This window comes from Perognathus longimembris, chromosome 1, assembly GCF_023159225.1.
Source record: "Perognathus longimembris pacificus isolate PPM17 chromosome 1, ASM2315922v1, whole genome shotgun sequence".
NCBI classification, from domain to species: Eukaryota; Metazoa; Chordata; class Mammalia; order Rodentia; family Heteromyidae; genus Perognathus; species Perognathus longimembris.
Window position 1 is genome coordinate 143,681,229 of NC_063161.1, and position 14,662 is coordinate 143,695,890.

General features: G+C 47.2%; 1 protein-coding gene across 1 annotated transcript in view; it reads left to right on the top strand.

The window, feature by feature from the left end:
• Positions 1 to 2,444: 2,444 nt before the first annotated feature.
• The window catches only part of Snx30 (sorting nexin family member 30), a 94,355-nt gene continuing 82,137 nt past the window's right edge, over positions 2,445 to 14,662 (top strand). The window contains exon 1 of the mRNA XM_048339363.1: positions 2,445 to 2,821. Within this exon, the coding sequence (XP_048195320.1) occupies positions 2,666 to 2,821 (156 nt within the window). The 5' untranslated portion in view covers positions 2,445 to 2,665. The remainder of the gene's footprint in view (positions 2,822 to 14,662) is intronic.

Consider the following 14,662-nt stretch of genomic DNA (forward strand, 5'->3'; position numbering starts at 1 on the left):
CATGTTACACATCTATAGAACTCTTCCTTCTACTTACATTTATGCTATTTATTTTAATTCTAATTCAGAAGAACAGACCATAGGGTCTGCAGTCATTGCAAGTAGCTCTTGATTATAAAAGCATAGCAGTTTTGGTACAACTGCAAGAGACCACACAGTGGATCATTTATAACTGTTGCCATAGCTGAGTGCTGGTGGCTCACACCTGTAATCCTAGCTACTCAAAAGGTTGAGATCCAAGGTTCAGGTTCAACACCAGCCCAGGGAGGAAAGCCCATGAGGCTTTTTTTTTTTTTTTTTTTGGCCAGTCTTGAGGTTTGAACTCTGGGCCTGGGTGCTGTCCCCGAGCTCCTTTTACTCAAGGCCAGCCGCTCTACCACTTGAGACACAGTGCCACTTCTGCTTTTTCTGTGATTTATTGGAGATAAGCCTTTCCTGCCTAGGCTAGTTTCAAACCAAGAACCAGAAGAGGTCATTCAAACTGATTGAGTCTCTGAGCAGGTTTCAATTCTGAATTCTAGAGAATTTCACCTGTTATGTCTAGAGAAAACAGTATGGTAAAGCCCTTAATAAATTCCAACTTCAGGGGGCTGGAGATATGGCCTAATGGCAAGAGTGCTTGCCTCCTATACATGAAGCCCTGGGTTCAATTCTCCAGCACCCACATATACAGAAAACGGCCAGAAGTGGCGTTGTAGCTCAAGTGGCAGAGTGCTAGCCTTGAGCAAAAGAAGCCAGGGACAGTGCTCAGGTCCTGAGTCTAAGCCCCAGGACTGGTTAAAAATAAATAAATAAATTCCATCTTCAGGAACTGTCACCACTTTTTGGCAGGGAAACTTTGCTCCTTCACATGGAGCCACCATACTTCTGTCTTTGCTAGAGAGGCAGATGACCCTCTAATGACCTGGCTTTAGAAATAGAAAGTCAGGGGATCGCTAAGGTGGGAAAAGGAGATGAACATTTATCCAATGAGTGGGAAATAATGTCTTGATTATCTCCACCATGCTACCACAGGTAGTTAGAAACTTACTCTTGCTAAAAAATAATGACTCCTCACTTGAGCTGGTTAGTTATTAGGTGCAGGAGAAAAGCTTGGTGCCTTTTCTCCATTTTGTGTCTGTCTCATCTGCTTGTGGTCTCCTGAAATCATTTTGGGTTTCAGGACAGAACTGAAGCATATACCATCTTTTATGATGGGAGCTGTAACTACACCCAAGGACCAGCAGATCTTTCCAGGACAGATAACCCCTCAAATGACAATTACCTCAAATGATGAGGCCATACTCTACCAGACAGCAGAGTCATCATTCCATGGAACCAGATGGCTTCGAGCAGAGTCATCATTCCATGGAACCAGAAGGCTTCCCTCAAGTGAGGAGAACTTCTGACAGAACTAGAACCCTGATAATGATCAAGGAAGCCACACTTTGTCAAGCACTACTTAATTATGTACATCTGTCACCCTCTGCCCCAATTTTCCTAAAGTTCATATCTATGCCCCTATAGCTTGCCTCTTCTGGCAGATATTCCTGTGCTACACAATAAATCTCTCATCTCTTGTCACTTACCACTACTCATCTCTTTATGTGGTACATTGGGGAAAATAGCCAGACCCAGACTTGACAAGTTGGGCCTCTGGTCTATAACTCCAGTTACAATGACAGCAAACGAACTGGAGCATCCAGCTTAGTCAAAGTCAGGGAAAGGAAGCACACATGCATAAAAACAACCCCCATCCCCTAAAAAAACAAACAATAAAAAACTAGAACCTCAAGATTCTTGCAAAAGACCGTTTGGCCAAAATGGGAGTTGAAGTGATACATCACTTTTGGCACACTATTTAGGGATGTGCACGCTTGTGAGGTCTCACCTTACATCAGGGCATCTCAGGGTGAATCTGAGGAAGCTCTCTACATTGCCTCCTTGCACTCCCTTCTAGGGAACCGGCCCCCCTCCCCTTTAGGTTCTCTAACCCTTCTGAGCTTTCTAATAGAATCCTACGAGATGCATCATAATTCTAATTTGGGTTAATTCTGACTCACGTGCATGCCCTCAAAGCTCTTAACCCCCGGTGTGGCTGGGGGGTGGAAGGGAACAAAACCCCCGCAAGGTCTCCTTCCACCCTCGCTTCCCGTTACACCTCGCTCGGGCGGCAGCGCGCGGGCTCCGCAGGGTCACCCTTCCGGCCCCGAGGCCCCGAAGATGCCCGAAGGGCCGGGCCGAACACTGAGGGCGCACTTCCTGCCGGGCTGCAGGCGGAGGGAGGAGCAGGAGGGGCGGGGCCAGGGCGGGGCCGTCTGCGCCACGCCCCCCAACGCCCCCGCCCTCTGCCCTCCTCTCGGGCGGCCCAGGCGGCGCGGGGGCGGGGCCGCGAGCGGTGGGCGGCGTGGCGGCGCGGGTCGGGCCGGGCCGGGTTCCCGGGGCCGAGGCGCGGGCTGACGGGCGACGGGCTCGAGTGCGGATTCGGGAAAGCCCAGCCTAGCCCTACAGGCAGGACCACCAGCGGGCGTGTGGCGGCGGTGGCAGTTCCCACCCGGCTGCTGGTGTTGGGCCTCGTTCCAGGCGGCGGCCGAGCGGACCCGGAGGACCCTCGGGGAGCTCGCCGCGGCCGGCAGCGGGAGGGAGCGGCGGCAGCGGCGGCGGCGCGGCCCGGGCGGTGCGCGCCATGGCGGGTGGGCCCCCCAAGGCCCTGCCGTCCACGGGGCCCCACTCCCTGCGCGACGTGCCGCACCCGCTGGCGGGTTCCAGCAGCGAGGAGGCGGTGGGTGGCGACAGCACGCCCAGCCCGGACCTGCTGATGGTCCGCAGCTTCGGAGACAAGGTAGGGGAGCGGGGCTGGGGACCGCGAAGCTTATCGCGCCTGCGGGGGTTGTGGAGGGTGAGGGTGTGGGCCGGTGTGTGTGTGGGGGGGGTGATAGAAACCCAGAGGGGGTTCCCCCCCCCCAGCACCGGCCGCGCCCACCCTGAGCCCCTTCCTGGGGTACGGGGCGTGCCGTCAGCCCCCGGGAGCCCACGAGAAAAGCATCGTCTCCGAGCTGCCGCCGCAGGGAGAGCAGCCAGAGGGGATGGGCGCCTCTGGTCGCGTGCTCGGGTGACAGCTGGTGGGCCGGAGGCGTGTGTGCAATGCTGGGTGTCTGGATCCTGGGATGGGCGTCCCAGGCTCCAGGTGCATCCCCTGGAGGCTGAGCTGCCTAATAACTTGTAGAGCCCTCCGGGTTCTTGGGACTGCCCCGAAGCTGGAGTTAATGGCTTTGGGGTGTGTGTGTAGGGGGAGGGGGTAGGGGGGTAGGACTGTGCAGCCTGGGTCGTCTTCCACCATCACTCAGTCATATGGGCCGTAATCTTTGTTTAGGTTTGCCTTTGCCCCAAGGAGTCACCTGACTCAGACCCCTGCCAGCAGCCGGAGGACAGTCTTTTCTGTGGTTTTTCTGTCTGAGGCTTCATTCACCTACGACAGGCTACCACACTCTTTAGGTTTGGCAGTGGCTGGTTTTGTGGTTGATGGATAGAAAGCTCGCCCTTTGACCTTCTTTGTGCCCAGGGAAGCTTCTTAGAGTGACACAGCCCTCCTGCCGCTCTGAGAGACAGCAGCGTTGAAGAGGGAAGGAGGTGCTTTTCTTCCTGCCCACATGGCCATTTCATCTGTGATTAAAAGATTTGAGCTGTGACTCTTGCCAATGCTCCTGTTACCACTTAAGTCATTAATTGCAGAGATTTCAATTGTTCTCAGCACCAGAGATCATGATTTCCTCTTAGTAAAATATTGAATGTATCCCACTATTAATGGAATCAGGAGACCTAACATCTGTTTTTAGCCTGTATACTCTATCAATGAGTATGGACATAAACGACTTAGTGGAACTAGATATATCTTTTGAGAATGTTTGTAAAGCATTAGGAAAAGAGAACTTATGCTCACGAGCCAAGGAGATTAGGCAGCTGTGTGTGTGCTAACACGCATGCACGTCTTCATGGTTCTTTTCATTTGCTAGGAGATTTTAGATTATATGAGAAAATAGCTAGCTTGGAAATCCTTGCCTATATTTGACATTCTAGGAGGAATTGTTGAATGACTGAATGATTTGTTGCTTTCTTTGGATAGGAACTGAAGTAAATGCTTCTGATTTCCTTCTCAGTTCAGTGTAGGGTTGTGAATTACCTATTGCTGTGTAACACATTACCTATTGCTGTGTAACACATTACCTATTGCTGTGTAACACCTGAAAATAGTGTCTGTAGGTGAGGAATCTGGAAGCAGCTGAGCTGGTGCTTCTGACTCAGGTCTTTCAGGAAATCTGGTCATATGAAGGCTGGGTTGGGAAGGATGCAGGCTCTCTTTCAAGCTCATTCATGTGGTTCTCTGTAGGGCTCTTAATCATGGCAACTGGTTTGCCATAGAGCAAGTGATCCAAGGAAGCTCAAGATTCCGGCAATCTTATGTAGGTGGGCATACCTTTGCTGTCTTCCATTGGGTTCATACATTGTATGAGCATTGATGCTCATACAAAGAGGGTATGTATAATAGGGAGTGAATACCAGAGATGGAGATCATTGGGCATTGGGGCCATCTTGGAGAGTCACTACTGCAGTCAGCTTCCCTCCTCCTTCCAGTGGTAGGGATGGGAACCCAGGGCTTCAAGCAAATGCTCTACTCTACCACTATACACCTACCCCTACAGGCAGTTGTTTTATGTTTTGCAGTATTGAGGATTGGACCTAGGGTATGTGTATTCTAGGTAAGTGCTTAGCCATTGAGCTATACCCTCAGTTCTTTCTATTTTTATTGTGAGACAAGGTCTCACTAAGTTGTATAGGCTGGTCTTGAACTCACTATGTAGGCTGGGCACATCTGAAACTTGAGATTCCCCCCCCCCTTCACCCTCCTGAGTTATTGAGATTACATCATGCCCAGATGGATAGCTGCCTTAAATATTGGTTTAATGCCCTGCTCTTGGACAATACTTGAAGTGTGGCCATTTTATTAATGGAAGAGGAATGCCCAGTTAAAAACTAAGATCTGGTTAGTTGGCAGGAGTGAGGCCTAAGTCCTGTTACTGATAGTTTCCTTCACAGGATTCTTTGAGAATCTTGAAGATATTACTATTAATTATTGAACATTTAATAAGTCTCCTAACAACGGTGGGGAAGGAATGTCTAAATGACACCAGTCTCCAAGGGTCTAATTTAGAGCAAGCCGCTTTTCCTTAGAGGATATGCACTGTCATTTCTTTTCTCCGGGTGTGACATTTTCCTTTGATCTTGGCCCATATGTGTTCTTTGTACATATGTGTAAAGAGGGAAATCAAAAGAGTGGAAGGAAGCCTTCCCTTTGCCTGGTTTTCTCTTGCCTACCTAAACAGCATGAGTGTCACTGCAGGGCTGTTGAGAAAGTACTTTTTAAAAGAAGTCTGTCATGCTTCTTGCCTTATTGGACATTGGGGTTGTGATCCCTGATGACAAGGATTCCGGGTCAGTACTGGGCAAGGGGAATGAAAGTTTGACAAGCTACTCATAGGGCAAGGTTGTTCTGCAAAAGGGTATTGCTTCCTGCAGCCCAGGATGGTGCCATGACTAGGGTAGCCTGATCAGATAGGCCAGGCTAGTCTCAGCCTAGCTGACACTTCTGAAAGGCCTCTGCAGTATACAAGAAGAAGAGAAAGACCTAATGTGGCTGTTGAGAGGAATCCTTTCTATTAGAAGGGTTAGAAGAACTTACTGTTCTGATACCAGCTAAACACACCTGGCCTTACATCACTACATCTTTCCTCTCCAGATGAAATGTAAAAAAGTCACTTGACCTATTTCCCTTTTTTTACATTCATGTGTGAATTGCTGGGAGCTCTTTCTCCTCTGGCTCAGCTTCCACTTGTGTGTGCAACTTGAATCTGCCTGACCCTCTGAAGCTGGGTCTGTGGTTAACACCCACTCCCCTCATCCCTAACCTTTTCACCACACTGTTCCACCTTCTTCCTGCACCCATCACCTGCACTTCTCCCAGGTCTTTTTTTTCTTCTTCTTCTTTTTTTTTTTTTGCCGGTCCTGGAGCTTGGACTTGGGGCCTGAGCCCTGTTCCTGGCTTCTTTTTGCTCAAGGCTAGCACTCTACTACTTGAGCCACAGTACCACTTCCATCTTTTTCTGTTTATGTGGTGCTGAGGAATCGAACCCAGGGCTTCGTGCATGCTAGGCAAGCACTCTACTGCCAAGCCACATTCCCAGCCCTTCCCCCAGGTCTTCAGAATAGAGGTGGCTTCCTCCAGATTTCTTTCTCCTGTTTGCCATTTGTCAGGAAGTGGGAACCAAGGGCTCCTCCCCCCATCTTCCATTGACTTTTGCGCAACTACTCTATGTCCTGGAGGCTCATGCCATTCAGTGAAGATGTGAGGGCCTACCAAGAGCCAGACACTATTCTAGAACCTGAGATTATTGAGCAACATAGCTAATGACCCTTGTGGTCATGGGGCACACATCTCTTAGGAAGTACTACAGTCATGGGGCACACATCTATTAGGAAGTACTACCTTTGCTAGGGAAGGGAGAAAAAGTAGAGCAGGGAGAGGGGGTTTTGGGAGAGGGGGCCTTGCTGGGGGGTTGAGATGTGAGTGAGCTAAGGGAGTTACTGGGAGATGTCGAATAAAAGTGTCAGGTGGAGAGCCCAGTGGAAGCAGAGGCCTCAAGCACAGGCCCAGTGTGTCAAGGAACATCCCCGAGGTCAGTGTGGCCAGGCAGAGTGAGCAGCAGACAGTCACAAGGGAAAGAAGTCAGACTGTGTTGGACCTACAGCCCCCCACCTCTTGGACTTTGGCCTTTCCTTTGAGTGCTGTGAGGGTGGGGTGTGTGGTGTCTTGAGCAGGAGAGGGAAGTCTTTGGACTCTTGTAGGAAAGGAGCAGACAGGCTTGTGAAATAGGGAGAAGACTTTATTCCCCTGAGGTGGTTCTATTTGTTCTAAAGGGACATCCACTGAAGCATAGCAGCTAGAAGAAAAATCTATTGGCTCTCATTGTTGAAAAGACCCAGATATTTTAGTTTCAGGAATGGCTGGAACACGCATTAAAGTGAAGTTGGGAATCTGTCACTTGCCACCTCTTACTCTGCTTTTTCCTGTGCTGTTGTGTTCTCAAGCTGGGGAAGCTTAAGTGCTCCAGCAAAAGGAGCCACCTCTTCTTGGAAGCCCAGGAAAGCTCTGCTCTGGGCTGCTTGCTGTCCCCTGTGTCTAAATTGGGTCAGGCATGCAAAACCTGTCTTTGTAACTGGGCTCAGGCCCAGATCAAATGCTTTTTTACCTTTGGAATGAGGAGAGAGAGTCTTCTTTAAAATAGAGAAATATACAAATGAAGTAAGTAAAAATGTGCCTAGAGAGTTTAAAGAATAAAATGACTGTACAATTTAAAATATAACAAAATTGACATGTTCCCCATATTAAGACATAGTGTATTGAGTGTTTGGGAGCCCCTCTGTGCTGGGAAAGGAAGAAGATGGTTTCTAACATAAAATCAGGGTGGGATATAGATGTTCAATATATGAGCCAAGTAATAAACCCTTACTCCCCCTCCCCTTTCGGTGCTGGACATTGAACCCAGGGCCTCATAGGCTTAGTACATAGTGTATCACTGGGCTACATCCCCAGTCTAAACCTTTTCTCTTCATAACAGTTGCCTTGGATATTCCATTGTAGTCAAGCAAAGTTGACCTCTATACTCTCTCAGCTGGCTCATTTCCATCAACATGTGCACATGTTCAAAGTAAGAGTGAGGGCTGGGAATATGGCCTAGTGGCAAGAGTGCTTGCCTCCTACACATGAAGCTCTCAGTTCGATTCCCCAGCACCACATATATGGAAAATGGCCAGAAGGGGCGCTGTGGCTCAGGTGGCAAAGTGCTAGCCTTGAGCGGGGAGAAGCCAGGGACAGTGCTCAGGCCCTGAGTCCAAGGCCCAGGACTGACCCAAAAAAAACAACGTTAGAGTGAAAAAACTCTACTGTGTTGCTCTCTACCTCAATATCATGACTAATTTTGGGGACTCCACAACTTTGAGGGTTTGCTGTTCTCATATCTATTGGCTAACCTCTGGGGGGAACTCAGCTTCCTTTTGCCTGGTTTCTGACAATCAGATGTGCGCCCATCCCCCCACTTCCTATTATAAATCCATAGATGCTTCTAGTCTTACCACCTGGCCTCTTGGCAGGTGGCACTTGACCCTGTTTAGTCCCTTCCTTAAGCCCTTGCTTGCTGTGGAGTCACGCTGTTTGATTTGACTCTCACTCTGTTACTTACAGTGGTGAGAGCAAATTGATTTAACTTCTCTGAGCCTCAGTTTTCTCACATGTTAAAACAGAAGTACCTTCATCCCTGGGTTGCTATGAAGCTCCAGTGACTTCTGAGTTAGAGTAGTACCTGACACATAATGAGCCATTAGTAAATGTGAAGTGTGGTTCTTTCTCCTCAGTATTGTGGTCTTTACATTTTCTTTTTATATTTCATCTATTCTTTGTCAATTTCTGTATCCATTGTGGTCCAATGGAGGAACAGAAAGGATACTTCAAATGGAGAGACTGTTGAACAGAAAATTAGTTACCTAGGTGATGGAAAACCTGACAAGTCAAGCAGGGGACGATGAGTAACCCAGGGAACAGCACTAACAGGAAGCTGCTGTCCCATCATCCTTAGCGCTGGATGGTTGGTGGAGGAGGGTACTGGTAGAAGCCAGGGGCTTCTGTGGGAACCAGTATGGTGGCAGGACTACTTGGTAACAGCTGTGAACATACAGTAAGGGAGCCCTGGAAAGGAAGCAGCATGAAACAGAATGAGTTGGGCTACAGGACAACCCTGGATTCTCCTTCTCTGTCTTCTGGTCTTTTATGAAAAATTTCCACTGACAAACTATGGTCCTTAACAGACATTTGAAGAGCCTTCCAGTCTTCCCTGAGATTTGTTAGATGAGTGCTGGGGAGAAATTTATTATTAGATTGTGAGGTGTGCGTGCGTGTGTGTGTGTGTGTGTGTGTGTGTGTGTGTGTGTGTGTGTGTGTGTGTGTGTAGTGCAGTATAGTGCAGTGAGTTCCTACTTAAGAACAGGGCAGAAGCTGGGTGCTGGTGGCTCATACCTGTAATCCTAGCACTTGGGAGGCAGAGATCCGGAAGATCAGAGTACCAATCGAGGAATGCATGCAAGACCTTATCAACCACTAGCTAGATATGGTAGGTATCATCCCAACTATGTGTGAGGCTCTGGTCAGGAGTATTATGAGTTCTGGCCGGTCTATGAAGAAAACTCTGTGAAACTCCATCTCAGCAGAAGAAGCTGGGTGTGGTAGTACGAGGCTGTCATCCTAGCTTCAGCAAGAAATGAAAAATAGGATCACAGTCAGAAATACTGGAATAAAAAAGTACTGGAGGCATGGCTCAGGGGTAGAGCAGAAGATTAGCTAGTAAAAGGTAGGTTCTGATTTCAAACTTCCTTTCTTGCCCAAAACAAGCAAAACAACAAACAGAACTAGAGCCCTAGGGATGTAGTTTTCCCTAGCACGCAGCAGTGGGTGCTAGATTGGTCCCCAAGCATTGTAGAAAAGCAGAAGAAAAGGCAGGCAGGAGAGGAGGGAGGGCAGAGTTATGTGTATTCTGGAGCTGTTTTGCCTGAAGCCAGCTAGCTGGATTCCTGGTTATAGGAGGCAGTAAATCTCCTTTTTTTTTCTTTCTTATACTACTTGCAGTTTGGTTTGTTGCTTAAAACTGAAAATAGGTTTTTGGCCAGTAACATTGACTTTAAAATATGAAGTGAAAGTGGAGGTTTGGTGTGCAAGTGTTGGGAAGGGGCTCTTTCATCCTGTTGGTAGGCTCGTTATCGAGATTGGTGAGTATCTATCTGCACATCTGCCTGGGTGCTGGTGTGTGTTCACCAGATCCTTGAGGTTAAAGGGGACTTTTAGTGGTGGGAATAGCTTGACCAGCACTCCCAAGGCAGGAAGACTGGAAGATTCCGGATTGTGTTGGGGCCTGCATGGAATGGATTTGAGCATCTCATGGCGGGGATTAGTGAGAGAGGACGTGGGTAGATAGATGAGGAGATGCTATATGTGCTCTGGAGCCAGTGTTTGCCTCAGGTAGTAACACCTACTTGAGGATTCTTGAGTAAGGAAATAAATGTGCAATCAGTGCTTGGGAAAGGGAGAGAGCGGAGGGATTGATGGGGTTAGGCTGGCGGAGGCCGAAGCTTTTGCCCATAGGACAAGGATTAGGAAATGTACATGTGACTGGGCTTTGGTGTCATGGGAGTGACTGGGTTCTGTACACAGCACTGGTGCTGAACGCTGCTTCTCAGAGAATGGGGCAGGGATGGGATACAGACCAGGAAGCAGGTGCACTAGGACATGGTTTTAACAAGCCAAGAGTTCAGGACAGTCATGTATAACCCACTGTTGAAAACCTGCTCAAATGAGGAAGCTCTTTCTCTTAAATCTATAGAAGGCATGTGTAATTCGAGTAGACCCAGAAAATGCAGTAGAGGTGAGGATATAGACACATGGTGAACACTTGACTTGACAGGGCAGGCAGGATGTCCTGTTTGGGAACTGAGAGTTAGTGGAGGCCAAGGGGAAGGAGGCAGGTAAGAAGTCTTTGCCCTCCCAACAGTATGTAACTAAAACCAAACAACTACTCAACATATAAAGGTCAAAAATTGACCTCTCAGTGGAATACAATAGCTCAAAAGCTATGTATGTACGTTCATATAAGACTACTGTTGACATATTGTCTAATATCGACATTACATTTAAAGCCCTAGGCGAATTTTCTTGGGCTTGGCCACGTGGCTACTGTATATGTTCTTGATACATTGTATATTGTATATATGTCTACCTGACCTAGAGAAGGGAAAGAAAAACAGGGCGTAAGCTATCACAAGAAATGTACACACTGCCCTACTATGTAACTGTACCCTTTTTGCACAACACCTTGTCAAAAAATTTTGTTCAATTAATAAATAAATAAAATAAAAAAAAAAAGTCTTTGCCCTGAGAAGTTATGGTGCAGTGAAAAAGAGAAACCTCATCAACAAATGCGTGCAATAGAATGTGAAAAATACAAATGTATTTTACTAGCTCTGTGGCCTTGGGCATGTTTCTTGACTTTGTAATGCCTCTATAATTCCCCATTTGAATTCTGAATTAGCTTACAAGGCTGTACTGCAGCTTTAATGGGTATTTAGAATAGTGTCTGGACACAGTAATTATTACAGGTTGAGCCTCCCTTATTTAAAAAACTTAACAGAAATGTAGTGAAATGTGAAATGCTTCAAAATCTGAAACTTGAGTCATTTTGGACTTTGGAGCAGTTCAGATTTTGGCTTTTTGGATTGGGGTGCTCACTTGGTAAATTCTGTACAAATATTTCAAAATGTGAAACACTTGTGGGCCCAAACATCCTGAATAAGGGATGTCCATCCTGTAACCGGTGCTTTGTGTTGTTGCTGCCTGAGAAGTAGGCCCTGAGAGAAAAGATGCCAGGAGTTCATTGGAGAGCTGGAGGACCAGGAGTAGACCAGGAGAGGACATGGTCAGTAAGAAGTGTATGTGTTGTTGTTGTTGTTGTTGTTGATGTTTTGTTGGTTATGGGGCTTGAACTCTGGGCCTGGGTGCTGTCCCTGAGCTCTTCAGCTCAAGGCTAGGGCTGTACCACTTTAAGCCACAACATCACTTCGATTTTCTGGTGGTTAATTGGAGATAAGAGTCTCACAGACTTTCCTGCCTTGGCTGGCTTTGAACCATGATCCTCAGATCACAGCCTCCTGAGTAGCTAGGATTACAGGCATGAACCACTGGTGCCCAGCAAGGAGTGAGGATATTTTGAAGCCAGTTTCACCTGAGTATGGATGGAACTTCACTTACCAGTGCAAAAAGAGCTGAGGTCTTGGAAAAGCAATGCTAGACAGCCATTGGCAGAAGGCTGCTTAGGTGGAGTGTTTGGGCATTAATTCTTAAGCTCTACAGTCTGACTCAAGGTGGGCAAAGCAGGTTCAGTCCAGAAAGTGTCTCTGACTTGGAGGTGTGGAAGGTTGGGAGTTAGGTCAGCAGGTGCTAAAGTGGTTAGTAAAGAGGGAATGTATGGGTGGGTCACTGACAATTATCTAGAGGAATAAAAGATGTGACCTCGATTAGGAGAATGGTGGCTTTATTGGGGGGGGGGGGGAGAGGCGTGGGTCCTTGAATTCAGTGCCTGGGCACTGTCCCTGAGCTTTTTTGCTCAAGGCTAGCACTCTACCACTTTGAGCCACAGCTCCACTTCTGGTTTTCTGGTGGTTAATTGGAGCTAAGAGTCTTACAGATTTTCCTGCCCAGGTTGGCGTCCTTTTCTCTTGTCTCCTCCACATGGAGGCATCCAGCTTCCTATCTTCATTTATCCCCACCTTCTCCTAGAGGTAATGCTAGCTCATGTTCCTATAGTCCCTGCTAATGTTTATGTTATTTCAGCATATGACCATATGATGTGGCTGTCTCATTCTCCCTTGACAAATGGGGACATAAGCTTTGAGAGGTAGATGAAGTAACTTGACTTGCTGAAGGTTATAGAGACATAAGAGAGAGAGGCTAGGAATTTGAACCCGAGTGTCCAACTTTCAGAGTTGTTCACTTCCCTCCACTGTTACACAGCACTGGCACTGTGCCAAGTACATAGCATTTCTTCATGGAGAATGACCTTAGCTTGTGTCTGCTCCTTTATTTGTTGCTGGCCTTTCTCCACACTGCACTTGTCTACCTCATTAGAGGAATTTCCTAAGACGGCCTCCCTTTCTTCATCACACCAGACTGCTCGGACCAGTGTTCTCTGCACACTCTTTCCATCTGCCTCGCCATCTGTCTCCTCTTGCCTCAACATTATGCTCATGTGATCCAGGTCCTGCCCCATCACACAGCTCTATGAAACCCTGGTTGTTTTTTCTCTTTTTCTGTAGAATCCCAAGCCTTCAGAACACACAGAGGTCATCTACTCCAAAGCCTCTTTGCCCAGTTGAGGAAACTGTCTCAGACAGAGAGGTGATTTTTATTTTGTTAGACCACAGTCCCAGATAGTTCACTGATGATCTGGTTTATACCTCTGGTTTAGTGCCCATTTTCCTTTCTAGCATCATGAACTAACTTCCTCCATCTTTTTCTTAATACCTCGTCCTTTCCTAGTGTCTCTTTCACAGCAATTTCCCCAGGCAGCAGGTAGGTGATGGACAAAATAAACTGAGAAAATTGATTTTCTTTTTGTTTTTGTGAGACAAGTTCTCACTGTCCAGGCTGGCTCAAACAATCCTTTTGGCATGGTCTTCCAAGTGCTAAAATTACAGGCATGTATCACCAACACCTGGATGATTTGATTCTTTCCTTCCTTGGCCCCTTCGGCTGTGCCAGGACACTTCTGGACATTTTTCTTTTTTATCTTCTAGGTTCTGCCCTCCTAACCCTCTCACCCATGGCTCCTGTCCATCGCTTATGTCTCAGACCATCTGTGGATGAGCTTTACTACTACTGTATCATGGCTTAGGATTCTGACAACATCATTTCTCCTTCCTCTTTCCAGACTTTTCTGATTCTTTTAATTCAGTATAGTCATTCTGTGGCAAGAGTACTTGAAGACCATACCTCTTTTCCCTCTCCTCCTAGGAGTTGCATTCCAGCACTAACATCACTGCTCTGTCAGGGCTTTCTTCACTTCTGATTGGCATCATCCCAGTAAGATCTGTGATTGTCTCACTGCTTGTCCCGTTTTCCTTCAGCCAGTCCCTTCTTTCCTGCCCAGTCTGTTCTCAGTACTTAGCATCCACTCTCTTTGAGTACTGTGTTGCCTGTGTCACTCCCATCTGTGGAGACCTGGGTGACCCCCCCCCCCCCAAACTGCTCATTCAGTACTGTTCTGGTTCGTAACATGACCATCTGTGATGAGGATCTATTTACCTCTCTAGTCTCCTCCGAGGAAGTCAAGCCCCTACCAAATGGTTTTCCTGTGAGCTGTCTGCCATGTCATGAATTCTCGCTTGTGAGATTATATTAATATGGTGCAATAAAAGTTATGTGAGTATGAGCTCTGAAAATATCTTCTGGTTTCTGTGGTGTTTTCAAACTTGTTGATAGCAAGTAAGAAACCATGGGTGGGGAGATTACTGTTTTGCCCGAGATTTTGCTATTCCAAGGATATGTCCTAGGACAAGGGTCATCAGTGTCACCCGAAGAACATTAGTAATGCTGAATCTCAGGCATAGTTTAAGAACTATGGAATCAGAACCTTCATTTTGACATGATCCCTAAGTGATTTGTATACATATAAAATAAAAGGCCCCAAACACTACTTTTTAGAACAAGGTTGTTTGTCTTGGCTAAGCATTCAGATTATCTGAGGACCTGTCAGACAATACTGATGCCTGACCCTACCTCAAGAAATTTGGATCTAAGCCAGATGTGGTGGTGCACATTTGTAATCCCAGCACTCAGGAGGTAGAAGCGGAAGGATCTGGAGTGTGAAGCTAGACTGGGCAACTGTCTTGACAAAATGAAAAACAACTGATGATTCAGGATAACTGTCTCGACAAAGTGAAAAACAACTGGTGGCTCAAATCTATGATCTTAGCTACATGGAAGGTGGAGATGAGGGATCAAGGTTCAAGGTAAGTTCAAGCCAAAAAAAGA